This window comes from Pinus tabuliformis, chromosome 4_2 (genome assembly GCF_031772625.1).
Source record: "Pinus tabuliformis cultivar Carrire ecotype Pingquan chromosome 4_2, CPIR1, whole genome shotgun sequence".
Classification (NCBI taxonomy): domain Eukaryota; kingdom Viridiplantae; phylum Streptophyta; class Pinopsida; order Pinales; family Pinaceae; genus Pinus; species Pinus tabuliformis.
In genome coordinates, this window is record NC_142304.1 from 330423465 (window position 1) to 330437841 (window position 14377).

At 37.1% G+C, this 14377-nt stretch overlaps 1 protein-coding gene across 2 annotated transcripts in view; it reads left to right on the plus strand.

The window, feature by feature from the left end:
• The window catches only part of LOC149169287 (two-pore potassium channel 3-like), a 97048-nt gene that overhangs the window by 56443 nt on the left and 26228 nt on the right, over positions 1–14377 (plus strand). Inside the window, exon 1 of one of the 2 annotated variants that reach the window (XM_089428631.1) lies at positions 3747–5506. The exons of the other annotated variant lie outside the window; for it this stretch is intronic. Coding sequence (XP_089284757.1) covers positions 4287–5506 — 1220 coding nt within the window. The 5' untranslated portion in view covers positions 3747–4286. Of the gene's footprint in view, positions 1–3746; positions 5507–14377 lie in introns of those variants that run through there. 2 annotated transcript variants of the gene reach the window in all.

Genomic DNA, 14377 nt, shown 5'->3' on the forward strand with positions numbered 1-14377 from the left:
GTGTAGAATAAAATGATAAGGCACGGTATTGAAGTGGAAAATTTCTACCCCTAAAAAACGTCATTTGATGCCTCAAAACGCTCTCGGAAGGTTTTAGACCTCGTTTCACCAAACTGGGTCCCACCGGTAAAAATAGTCCTGTGAGCTAATTCTTCCATGTCCACTCCAAATGCATCGAGATGGATGAAAAACAATATAATGATCCAATTCGGATCAGTTGCAAGATTAGTGAGATCTGTATTGGTTCCTTTCTCTTCAACTTGGACATTTTTACCTAAAGACTTTGATGCTTCAGCCTAAATAAGTTGTTCTATTTTGTTTTCCAATTACCACTTCATAGCCTTAGATTTCTTGACTGGTGCAAGTAATTTTTTACCATGATCTCTTAAGTAAGAATTTTCTTTGTTTTTATCCGAGATAATTTGGTCAAATTTTTTTGCACCTTTGATATTAACTTTTGACTTTCTTGAGTAATTACCTTTGATATATCATTTAGGTTTTCACATAAGATATTATTGAATCCAACTTTACTGTAATGTCCTAAAGTGTCACCTTCTTCTTCCTATTAAGAAAAGTCAAAAACACGTTCAATGTGTTTAATACCCAAATTTTCAAACCAAGGTAAACCAAGAATTAAAAATAGTCATGTGAGCTAATTCTTCCATGTCCACTCCAAATGCATCGAGATGGATGAAAAACAATATAATGATCCAATTCGGATCAGTTGCAAGATTAGTGAGATCTGTATTGGTTCCTTTCTCTTCAACTTGGACATTTTTACCTAAAGACTTTGATGCTTCAGCCTAAATAAGTTGTTCTATTTTGTTTTCCAATTACCACTTCATAGCCTTAGATTTCTTGACTGGTGCAAGTAATTTTTTACCATGATCTCTTAAGTAAGAATTTTCTTTGTTTTTATCCGAGATAATTTGGTCAAATTTTTCTGCACCTTTGATATTAACTTTTGACTTTCTTGAGTAATTACCTTTGATATATCATTTAGGTTTTCACATAAGATATTATTGAATCCAACTTTACTGTAATGTCCTAAAGTGTCACCTTCTTCTTCCTATTAAGAAAAGTCAAAAACACGTTCAATGTGTTTAATACCCAAATTTTCAAACCAAGGTAAACCAAGAATTATGTCGATGGTTTCTTTAAACATAATTACGATATTGAATTGCCATATACATTTGCAATAATTAATGGTGATTTGTAAGTCATTAATTTTATAATGTTTATTGCCAAAAATATCTTCTCTTTCACCTATATTTGGTTATAGAATTAATAATTAATTTGTGAGTTGATATTGATGTAATTTTCCTTGTCATTTATGTTGATAATGATATTGATCTCTTTTCCTTGGACACTACCTTTTAATGTAAATAAGTGATTTTCTTTATCATTTATGTTGATAATGATATTGATCTATTTTCCTTGGATACTACCTTTTCTATAATTGGACAACTCTTATAAGATAATCTTTTTCCCTTATAATACATTCTTTACTTTTTGAATTTTTCTATCTTCCACTTAATAATAATATTTTGTTTTTCTTTTATACATTAATTAAAGTAATTTTATTTTACAATTTTTTATTTTAATATTTTTTTATAATTCTCTTTAATTTTTTTATATTTTATCTTTAATATTATATCTTTCTCTTACCTTTCTATTTTGAGTTTAATATATATCTCTCTCACACATATATTCTTTTAATATATCTCCCAAATTTATTTTATTTTATTTTATATATATATATATATATTATTTTTTCACTTTTATAATATAATAAAATTTTAAAATTAATTAATTATTTATTAATTAATGAGACTTAATTATTACTTAATATATATTTTTTTTAAATGGAAAAACCCTCACAAAATTCATAGTACAATTACATTGTTTTCATTGGTCCAAAAAATAGAGATTCTATGCCCTTGACATTTTTTATTAGCTAATCTAAATATATGTCTACCATAATCCTTATAGAAAACTCTTAACAACAACTTATATTTGCAAAACATCACAAAATTTCAAAACAAAACAATTTATTTGGCATTTGTCGACCCCGCCTGCTCAACATCAATACTTCAATACAATACATCAATACATCAATGTCCATGATGTGTTGCTCTTGATCTATTGCTCTTTTGGTCCTTTTCTTTTATGATTCCTTGTTGGTCTCTGACTTTGCCAAGTACCCCTTGCTCCATTAATAAGATTTTCCTCCACCTCTGCTAGTCTAATGTCCATGGAAGTTAACTCAGTTTGAAGTTTTAATTACATTTTTTTTCCTACTTCCTCTGCATCAATTCATATTTCATCCCTTAGTGCCAAGTGTGTTAGTCTCTTCTTTTCCTCCAGGCCTTTCTGCTGTATCATAAACTTTCCATCACCTCCAATATTCATTCGATTGAGAAGCTCAAAGTGTTTATTGTGAGACTTCATAGGAAAGGGGCTGAATACATCAACTAGATGAAGAAGCAATATGTCCCATAGACTATCTTAGTTCTCTTTTTTCTCTCTCTAAATAGTTTAAATTTTATTATTATACTTGCGGCATAACCAACCATTCAGTTTTGCCTTTCACTGGGTATTAGTTTGTCTTTGACTAAAAAATTATGACCCTTATCCACAATTTGACATTATGAATTCAATTTTTATTATTATTGAAATTTATTTATTTGTAAGGTGATTGGTTGAGGCCTTATTATGGGTTGTTTAGTAACTTCCATTTCTATTAGTTACTTTTTTTGTTTTTAGTTTATTTCCTTTTTATTTAACTTTTTTTCATGAATTATAATTTTTTCACAATATTTTCAATTTAAGATGACTTATTGTTATACCAAAAACATATTTTAATAAATTTAATTATTGACAATTATATATATTAATAAAAATAAAACACACATATAGATATAGATATATGTATTTTAATATAAACAATATTAGTTAATCATATTTCTTAATTTTTGGTGATGGTATTCAACAATATAATATTTTATTAGTTGTTTTATTTTTGTGGTAAAATCTTTGTCTTTGTTCTTTTTTTGTTTCATTAAGCTATATTTAAGCTAAGCTGTAGGTACTAGCTACTATATAGCTCTTATTTTGTATAGAACTTGTTTGATAACCATTTCAACTAGACAATGATTGTGCTTAGAGTGTTTGAATAATTTTTTAAACAATAAAAATAAATTCAACACTTTTAAATACACTTGGAACATCTGAAATTATGAAACTTGACCAATGTGACGAAGAATTCCCAAAATTTCCACCAATTTTTATAAAAATCATTAAAAAAACCATTATTTCCCATTAAAATAGACCATGATTTTTGAATAAATATTTAATTGATATAACTTAATAAAATATAAATATTTAAATTATATTTTATAAATTTAGAAAATTCCTGTAACTGATTTTAAGAAAGGCAACGATAATATATTTAATTATTTTATTGGTAATTTAGAGAAAACAGGATTTGTGTAACTAATATCGGGAAGGGTATACAATTAATTTACGGCAACGAAACGGAAAATGTTAAAATGTTTTGAAAAAGGGTAAAAACTAATTTTTCCGCTGCAGGAACGGAAAATGTTAAATCTAAAATATCTCTGTCGCCCCCATAATTGTAATTAGTTATAAGAATCTTGCGATAATTGAAAAATTAAAAAACGCTTTAATTTTTCGCTGCATTTTATCCAAAACAGAGTCAGCATCAATCCAAGAGTAAGCATCATAGGAAGAGGATCGAAAATTTGTCATCATTTTTTATATTTGTCGATCGGATGGCAGCTCTGAAACTCGTATAGATACGGTGACGATACACGTCAGCAGCCCAATGAAGCATACGGTTCCAAAATGTTTCTCGCCCTGGTCCGGTTCGAAGCTGGTTGACATTCGGTACCGCCGTTTCGCTGCTCCCAAACCCTAGCGAGAACCCATTCTTTATAATTCTCTGAGCAATCACAACCCTACACTCTGCGATTCCAATTATTGGTTCTCCCCATGGACGCCACGCGTTAAATCTCGGCTTTTTTTCTGAATATTGAAAATTAATCGTTGTTCTTGGCTTCTCTGAATGTTGGATATCAGGATTCTGAAGTTTCCCAAATCTCCTAGATGCTTGAAATTAAGCTCCGGAGTCGCCCAAGATCTCTTCAATTTCTTGCGAAGATTGCTTAAAATGCTAGATTTCGGTGCCTGAATACACAGCCTTCGAAATAATTCTTTCTTCCCGTGGCGGGTAACGAGGTTGAATTTTGCAGTTGAATGCGAGCATGGATGAGCCATTGCTGTCGTATATGAGCCCTAGGCGCAGAGCCTCCATGTCTGGCCATGGAGAAAGTTTTCTCTTCAGCCTGCCGGAAGACGAACAAGCGACGATGCCCCTGTCGCTTCCAAGCCCCTCAGCCCTAAGGAGTGCAGGGGCCTGGAAAGAGAGGCTTATATTCGGCAACGTTCCGTCTTCGGATGGCGGGGCGTCCGATTCATTGAAGGATGCGGGGTCTGGGATTCGAACTGGTGTCAATGAAGAAGTCTCAGAGGAAGTTTGCGATAATGATAAGCCCGCGGGCCAAGTGAGTTTCGTGACACCAAACGATTCGTTCGTTTTAAATGTAGCTGCTGACGATAGTAATAAATATTTAAAACCAATTGATCAATTATGGGGTTCGCATTTAGAAGGGAGGAGGAAGAATTTGCACAGGTCGAGGACTGCCCCTGCCATGTCGGCAATGGGCAACGTGAGAGAGGGCCTTAAGAGGCCGGAGTTAGACTCGGTTTCTTCTATTGTAAAGCAGGCTATTTTGGGGCTGTTGATATATCTTTCATTCGGAATCGGCGTTTATTGGTTCAATAGGGATCACTTTGCAGGAAAAGAAACCAATTCCATAATCGATGCCTTTTATTTCTGCATTGTGACGATGTGCACGATCGGTTATGGAGATATTACTCCCACGAGTACAATAGCGAAGTTGTTTTCGTGCTTGTTTGTGCTTGTTGGCTTTGGGTTTATTGATATTTTACTGAGTGGAATGGTAACATACGTTTTGGATAAGCAGGAGAATTTCCTGCTTCAAGCTGTCGATGGAAGCCACCATGATATAGCGAAGACGTATTTTGTTGATGTCAAGAAAGGTAGGATGCGCATCAGAATGAAGGTTGCAATTGCTCTCGGCGTGGTGGTGTTGTGTATTGGTGTTGGGGCGGGAGTGATGCACAGTGTGGAGAAATTGGGATGGATAGATTCTTTTTACCTGTCGGTGATGTCGGTGACGACGGTTGGCTATGGAGACCGTGCCTTCAGAACGCTGACAGGTCGGTTGTTTGCAGCGATCTGGCTTCTGGTAAGTACACTTGCTGTTGCGCGAGCATTTCTGTACTTGGCAGAAGCAAGGATTGATAAAAGACACCGTTTGATTGCGAAATGGGTGTTGCAAAGAGATATGACTGTTCAGGATTTGATGGCCGCCGATATTGACAACAATGGCTTTGTCAGGTTGCTTTCCCTTCCTTTCTGCCCATTGAATTTTGTGATTCGTGAATACTGGTTCCATGTATCTCCAAGTCTCCTTTTGGTTTATTTTCCAGCTTTTTCTTCTTCTACAATTTCTGTAACATAAAAGCATTACTTGTTATTAACAGTAACATAAAAGCATATTTGTTCTTGAAAGCTTTTTCCAATTTACCAGAGACCCATTTCAGGCAAGTAGATAATAGATTTTAGGGAAATGGTTAAATAGTGATGCATAGAATGTTAATGCAAGTCAATAATAATGAAGAGTTATGTTTGGAAGAATGATTTCATAAAGGTGAGCTATTATTAGGGGATTAGGAGGTGAAAGCAGAGCAAATTTTACTGGTTCAAATCAAGAGGAATCATTGAAAAATTGTTAATAAATAATTTTTTCCTTTTGGTTTTGTTGTTGCTGTTGTATGTTCTTATATCTGTGGGTGAAGCTCTGTTCGTTTTTGAGGGACTTTAGCTCCATTTTGTTAGCATTCTTGGCTGCAAGTCTTATCTACATCGTTGGTGTGGGTGGTTTGTGTGTTTCGATGTGACATGTCAGTGCTTGGATTTTCCTATAGTTCTCTGAACTCATTCCTTTTTGAGCTATTTCAAACTCTGATATTCTTGCATTAAATGTATTTCTTTTTACCTACTTCTTTTAGCTCATCTTTGCAAGTTGTTTCCGTTCCATACATCAATGTATTTTTTCTTAACAAAAATCATGTTTGGCATATACGCTTTCGCAATAACCTGTTACAATTTATGGTTTATGTGGGTTTTTAAGTTATATCATTTTGATCCAGTTCTCTTATCTATGTGGTTAAGTTTTCAGCCTAGGAATTGTGTCATCTAACTCTAGGTGTCAGTCCAACTCAGATTCTATATTTCTGTTCTCCCTTTCTTTCCGTACTTGTATTATTGTCAATAGTTGTTATGAACTTTGTGAAACCCAAGTGTTTGTCCATCCCCTTGGCAATCCCTGAGCTATTTTTCATCAAGAGCAATGACATTCTCCACTTCTAGATATGTCTTGGATAATAATAGTATGATGCAAAATGAGGTTGGGGAGGTCATGGAAAAGAAACAACTATGCCTCAAGTATAATATATGAAAAATCTAAAAACATATATATCTATTACAAATTTTTAAATATCACTTATCTTTCTCTTATCTCTTTCTTCCCATGATTGTATCATTACCACCTAGCAAGCGTCTATTATGAGTATTTTCTGTCAGCAGCAAGGTCACAACCAGTGATAGCCCTTGAGCTTTGAGATACTCTCTCCTAGCATCAAGGTCAGGGCATGAGGACCAAGGTATTCTTTCACAACAGCAATAATAATGCCCAATAATCATTTAGTGTCCTCTTTGCACTCTCTCCTATACATGTTAAAACTTAACTGAGAACTCTTCTCAAACAAGACTATGAGTTGGTTGCTTTAGGGGTTTGGAGAGTAAGATATAGAACTATTTATTTATGGGTAATTTATATTTTTATTATTTTAAATAATTTTTTAAGATTTTGTTTTTTTTCCCTCATATTTTCCTTAAAATGTGTGAGCTGGTCAAAATATCTTAGTAAAACACAGTGACGGTTAGTAACAACACGCAATTGCTCAAAAATCCTTAGCACATACAATCTAAAAAATATCCTGAGAAGGGGTGGATGGCAACTAAGGCCAAATAGTCTCTTCCAGGCTACCTGCCATAATAGTCTTCCTCCAAAAGTCTTTTTTTATTCTAAAGTCTAATTGCCTCTTTATAATGAAAACTCACACATTTTCCTCAATTAGACTTGCTGATGTATTTAATTTGACATAATTTATTTAACTGAAGTGAGTTCTTATGGACTTTGGCATGATGATTGAATTAGCTACTAGATTAGCTGGAGACAGAGGGATTCAAAATTAGCTACTAGAATAGCTGGAGACATAGAGGGATTCAAAATTAGCTACTTGAGTCTTGAATAACTGGAGACATAGGGGGATTTGACACATAGAAGCATGCAAGGTTTATTTAGAGTAAGGGTACAATGATGAATTGCAAGGAAACACTTTGATCACATGTGTGACTTTGATTGATGGCTTGGAGGTTGGGTTGCTGGTTGGAGGATTGGCGAGGACGACAATAATTTTGAGTGTGGGAGGATGTAATGCCCTCATGCTCAAGGGACGTCGGGTGAATGAGCGTGCTTGGGCATGTTGGAGACGATCATCTTGATTTGATTACTTGCACACATCTTGGGGTTTCCTTACCTTGGCATTGCATGGGCGACATACCATGTCGCGACATGCCATCACACATTCGGTGGTTTCATGTATTCGACGAACCCATGGTTGGGCGAGTGAGTCACATGCCATTGTGATGACTTGGCGGGACGAGTTGCATGCGATGAGTTTGGTGTGGTGTCGAGTTGCGATGTGACACGAACGTGCTCATCACATGGGTGTGCTTGAGACATTCAATTGAGACCTCATACAAGAGTGTGCAAGGTGAGAGACTCAAAGTTGGGTTTTCCATTATTGTGCAGGTGGGGAGAAAACGTGCGATGGGGGAATGTGACTGACACGATCGCATGTGAATGGGTGAGGCGTTGTCCTATTGGCACTATGCAACAGGCATGTTGACCTGAATTGAAAAATGGACAAGCAAGTGATTGCATGGTGTGTTAGCCTAAAACATTTAGAAAGTGAAACATTGTGAGGGGAAGCGAAGGGGCGCTCCTCCCAACCTACTCGTTGGTTGGTATGGATGCACGCCAAATATATATGTGTGTGTGTGTGTGTGCGTGTGTTGTGGAAATGTTTGGTGGAAAAACAACGGAGTTCATACTACTCAAACAATGGTTGAGACATAACTGAGTGAGGGGTGAACTAGGATCACAAGAGGCAAATGGAAGAGTGTGGCACGAAGTTTGGTGTTGGCCCTGTTACCCACCACTCGTGGGTAGTATGGATAGGAGAAAATTTTCTCTTAGATGGTCCTTAGCGGGCAGCCGACAGTCCCATGCAGCCACCAAATAGCTTGATGTGCCTTTATCTTCGCCACTTGAGCCAACCATGTGGTCCCTCGCCCATCTGTTATGATCATATGTTTGAAGGTGGGCCTCCCGACCCCAAAGGTATGGCTTTTGATTGGTGTAGTTGAGTGATTTTGCTTACTTATCATGGACACTTTTGGGCATGGATTGGTGGGGAGATTCGACGAAAAGAGTGGGCTAGGTCTTTACTCTTGTCTCCCCTGCCCGATTTGGTGGTTAGCCTTGTATCCTAGTCCTGTAGCATCTCCTTTATTGGCCACTAGCTTTAGGACTGTCACTACATGGGAAGTCTCGATTTTAGCAGCGGGGTCCCATTTCCCAACATCGTATACATCACTCCACTCCGCTCATTTTAACCCCATTCATCACTTTTTCCATCCGGGTCCACGTGTCCATTGGGTCCATATAGGGTTAGCCTCCCCCTCCCCTTGTCTACACTCTTGGTTGGGCTTGGAACGATGCCCCAGAGGTTCATGCAACTAAAAAGAAAAGAAAAAGCATAATTTGGCCACTCTCAACAGGAAATGTACCACGAAATGCAAAAGATCGCCGGACATACAAATATAACACGTGGGAAAAAGCTAAACATGAGCTCTACCCCGTATTTATGGCCATCACCCTAGTTCTATTGGCCCTAGATGAGCCCCCTTCACATTAAGGAACCCATGATTGTCCCAACCCCTGGTGGGCAATGAAATGCCCCACCTTAAAAGGGGGTACCTATTGCTATATCATACACATCATGCTCTCATCCTCTGGAGCCCTAAGTAGTAATAAAGAAAAATAAATCAAAGGCAAAAGGCATATGAAAAGGGTGGAAAAACAAAGGCCAGGGTAACTTATGTACCACAATTGCTCCCACTTGCACTTATATGCCCCGGTGTGGGCTTCCCCTATTATAGCTACCCTTGTACCATGGCACGTGGCTTGGAGCTTTTCACCTGATCCCCGCTCCATTTCATCATTATATCACATGCCACCTACCACTTGATGGATGTACCATGGACATGTCACCCCCTTTAATGGCTGAAACCACCTAATAGGTGTTGAAATGTGTAACTAGGTTCGGTCTTCATAATGGCATATGTAATCATGATTTTATGTAATGACAAAAATAAATTTATTATAGTTGTTGTTGAGGCATGGGTTTCATGCTCAAGGAAGTTATTTTTAAGTCAAGCTCCCATTGTGAGCTCCTATGGCTTGTCATTGAGTCTACAAGTCATTAAGTCATTGTCATGTATGAAATACCCATTTGGGCTTGTTACACATTGTAAAAGAAATTTTATTTGAGTCAAAATACCCTCCAAGACCTTGTCCATGGGCTACAATCAAATCAGCCTCCAAAAGAAGCAAGTTGGCCTATCAAGAGGACATGTTGGCCTAGGTACAATATCAAGTCGGCCTACTAGCATGGGTGAGAAGCCTATATATATAGGAGGACTCGGCCTCATTCAAGGGGAATCAATCAAGCATCTATGTCAAGGAAATAAGTGCGAATAAGGAAGAAAGGAAGCCTTTTGAGCAATGAAGAGAAGGAGAAGAGCGAAGTCTTTAAGGACAGTTTTTGGGCCATTCATTTCACATGTGTCACTGCAACTATGGTTTCTGCAATAAGATATTGCAGACCTTGAAGAAGCCAAGATATAGCCTAAGAAAAGATTATTTTGCTAGCCGAATTCACAAGAAGAAGAGTCCAAGACAAGTGAAGGAGAGAAACTACTTAAATTTTCCTTCATCATTTCACATATGTGGCCTAGGGCTTCTGCATCAAGGGTCGAAAAATTGCAGAAGTTGCAAGCAAGCTGAAATTGCAGAAAGACAGGTTGAAGTTGCAGTGAAGGTGTTAGAAGGTCGAAGTTAAAGTCATGGAAGGAGTAGCTAATTTGACTTGGCAAAAGAGGCAAGGTTGACTTGGTCTTGGAGGAGTCTTGGTCAAGGGTCTAGGTCTTGGAATTCGTCAATTGAAGATTCTATATTCTTGTGGGTTTTCCTCTCAGAGTGGAGAGATTTTGGCCCTAGTTGATCACCTATATCTTGTGTCCTAAGTTGCACGAAACGGGGAAACGGGTACGAGTTTTCGAAACGGGAAGCGATACGAAACGCGACCTCCCCAAATTTTGGAAACGGGGAAACGCGAATATATATATATCTATATATATATATATATATATTGAAAATATATATATATAAATATTTTCAATATATATATATATATATATATATATGTGCAATCATAAAGCATAAACGATACATTATAATTTATTACACTTAAACATTAAGAATTAATTTACATCACATTTAGTCATGAATGATCACATAATGAAAATAAAAATATCGGAATATCCAAAAGCAACCTTTATTATATATCCAAATCTCAAAATCAGCGTTTATTTATATTAATATATGAGGCTGCAAGTACAATAAAGACTATAAGGTTGCAAGAGAGAGATCCAAATCAGGATTTTCTGCATCCACATCCCATTCTTTAGGAGGATCACTATCGTATTGGGAGTCTCCTCCTACATAGTCGAACGACCTTAGTGTTCTTGATTAAATACACGTTCTCTTGATTAAATACAAGTTCCATACCCTAGTACCCTACATGATCTTGATTATTGGGAGTTTCCCCTGCATAGAGGGCTTGGTTCTCTTGATTAAATACAAGTTCCATACCCTAGTACATGATAAAATCCAATGGAAACATTGCAATCCCTCCAATCCTGAAATCCTGAAAAACAAATAAGTCTGCTGGATTTTGAGTGAGATCTAAAATTCTACTTTCTCCATATGAAATCCAATGAGAGCGAAACCACTCTCAAACATCCTGAGTCATTTCATGGTAATGTTAAAAATTTAAGTAAAAGGATGAAAATGAAAAATAAAGGAGAATATCACTTTTACTTTCAGAATTTAACATTACCATGAACTGCATATCCCTCAAACTCCTGATGAACTGCATATCAACACTAGGGCAAAAATTCACTTTTATAACTTTAGACACGCATCTAGAAGCAACAAGAAGTCACTAACATACCCTAAAAGTAAATTAAAAAAAAAAAAAAAAACACAAGCTAATGAGGAAACGTGGGTCGTACGGCCTTGAAACGCGTTTCCGGCTGTACTAGCCACGTTTCCGCTTCGGGAAACGTGGCAATACAGCCGGAAACGCGTTCCGTTTCCGTACGGAAACGGACCTCTATACCACATTTCCTGCAACATAGCTTGTGTCCTTTGTCTTATTGTTTTTTATGGTTTGATAGTTGTTTGACAAAGAAAAACACTAAAAATAAACAAGTGAAAGAGGAAGCTAATTAAGTGAAGTAAAAAATCCACAAACAATTATCAAAGCAGAGAAATTATCCCATGTTACTGCCCCTAGATTTCTCAACAATAAGGTCCTTGGTTAACCGAGGGCAAGGGAATGCATTGGATCTTATGCAGGGTTGCAGGTGGGTCTCCATCTGGGTTTGGTCTCCCTATATGGGGTCCAAACCTTCCAGAGGGCCATATTGGCACTTGTCGGGTGAGCGTGGAGAGCCATGGGCCTCCACCATAGCAGAGAGCACTTCATGGATCCCACTTGTGTTCCACCTTTTTGGATGAGGATGATGCACTTGGATCACCATGCCCAATCGACGTCACATTTGTACCACACACTTGGCAGAGGTTTCAGGGTCCAGATGAGGATGTGTCTCACTGCAGGAGACAAAGGGAGGGCTTATGTCATCATCCTAGGCCTTACAGATGGTTTACAGGGATCATCGATCCACTTGGAGACCCATGCAGATGTCATTGTGCCCCCACACACACTTGGGGTCACCACATGTGATATGCTTGGATACCAAGGGGACAACCCCTTTTTCACTATGTTTGGAGTCTATTCTCACACATTGGCACACTTTGGACTCCATTAGTCCTTGTCAATGGCCCAACGACTCATCATGTTTACTATTTTGCCCTCTTGAGAGACTTATTTTTCTATTTTTAGCTATCTTGGTGGGCCTTCCACCAAGGAATGTTATTGTTGCACATTATTTTATTATTTGGGGATCAATTAGGCCAATTAGGCTATTCAAACTCCCTTATGAATTGTATAAATTGATGAGAGGCTTATTCATTCCTCCCATCATCACTTGGATTGGATTTTAGTATCTCTTGAGAGATTTTCATACTTTTTGCTAGGGTGAACTTTTTGGAGTTTCTTGATGTGCTATGATGTTTGGATTTTCGCTATTGACTTTGGAGCTTCTTTCTAATGCAAAATTGATGAATTGATATGCTCTCTCTCACTCATGTAAGTGAACCTTTAATGCTATTCTTGTTATCTTACTTGTCAAATGTATGTATATTGTTATCATTATTCTTGTATGGGTTAATGTAATGCGAAATTCTTCTGGGACCTTGAATAAGTGATTTAATGCATGCATTGCTCATTAAGGGATTGGGTGAATGTTCCTAGAGGCACCTCTTAGGTTGAAATACCTCGAAACTTCATCTCTTTGGCAAATTTGAAGTATAAATCTCTAATTACCTAGTTGTTGCCCTTGAGTAGGCTAGCGAAGGTTAATTAGGGCTCCTTAGCTCACAAAATTCCTCGATCTAGGTGTATCTTGACTCCATTAACCCCCTGTAAGCAAGGCACTGATCCTTGCATCCTCTTGGTGGTTCAATTTATCTTTCTTTTCTTCACTCTTCCCAATTCTAGGCCAAACCCTAGAGGGTCACCTAGGGCATCAATCGAATTCCTTTGTAGCCATCCAAACCAATGTTGCTTGGGAGTGGGAGCGGGAGCGGGGAGCGGGAGCGAAAACGGGAGCGGGAGCGACCATTTTCAGAAGCTCCCGGTTTGGGAGCGAATCCGGGAGCGATTTTTTAAAAATATATATATTTTTTATATTTTTTTAATTTTTGATACATATATGTCAACAAAAACATGTAGAATGATGAATTAGACATAAAAAACATAAAAAAAACATAGATTGATCATTGAACCATATCACATCAATCATCTAGAAATTATAATCGTCATCAACCATGTCCACAAGTTAGTAAAATACATATTACAACTGCAACATATTGAGTCTCATCATCATGAATCATGATTCATCAAATTCAATCTCAAAGTTTCAACTTCAAGCTTTCAAAATTGAAAATTCAATAACATTTATCATCATTGATCACCAAAGTTGTACTTGTAAGCTAAGTTTAACCATTACAAGAAGTAATATCTAAGATATTTCTAAATCCTAACTTCTAACTGTTAACATGATATGAAATGTTATAAATTTATAAAATGAAACATGTATAATGAAATGAAATGAAACAACTTTAGTCTTTCACGAAGCATCATATTCATAATTCACATCATTACCAATGAGTTATAATTGCCAAGGCCCAACTTCAAACTTCAAATTTTCATTGTCACAGTGATATATTGTTTACAAAAAATATCATTATGATATGAAAGAGTCAAGAGTCAAGAGTCAAGGACTCAAAACTCAATAGTTATGAAAACTAAAGTCTAATAGAAACTAAAAAAGACAAGTAAACTGTAAATCAGAATCTACATGTGGCCCTTGCCACGAGAGTCTCCAGGAGTATAAGCAGGTCGTGGTGGTCTTCTAGGAGTCTCCCGCACAGACCGACGACCAGAACTAGAACCTCCACATGAGGGTGTAGATGGAGGTGGCGACAACAAAGGAACAAGACTCGGACCTCGAGCACTGCTACTGGATGGTGGAGGTGGAGGTGGAGGTGGCATGGCTGCTGCAGCTGCTTCATCTTCATCCCTTACAAGTTCCTCTTCCAGTTCTTCA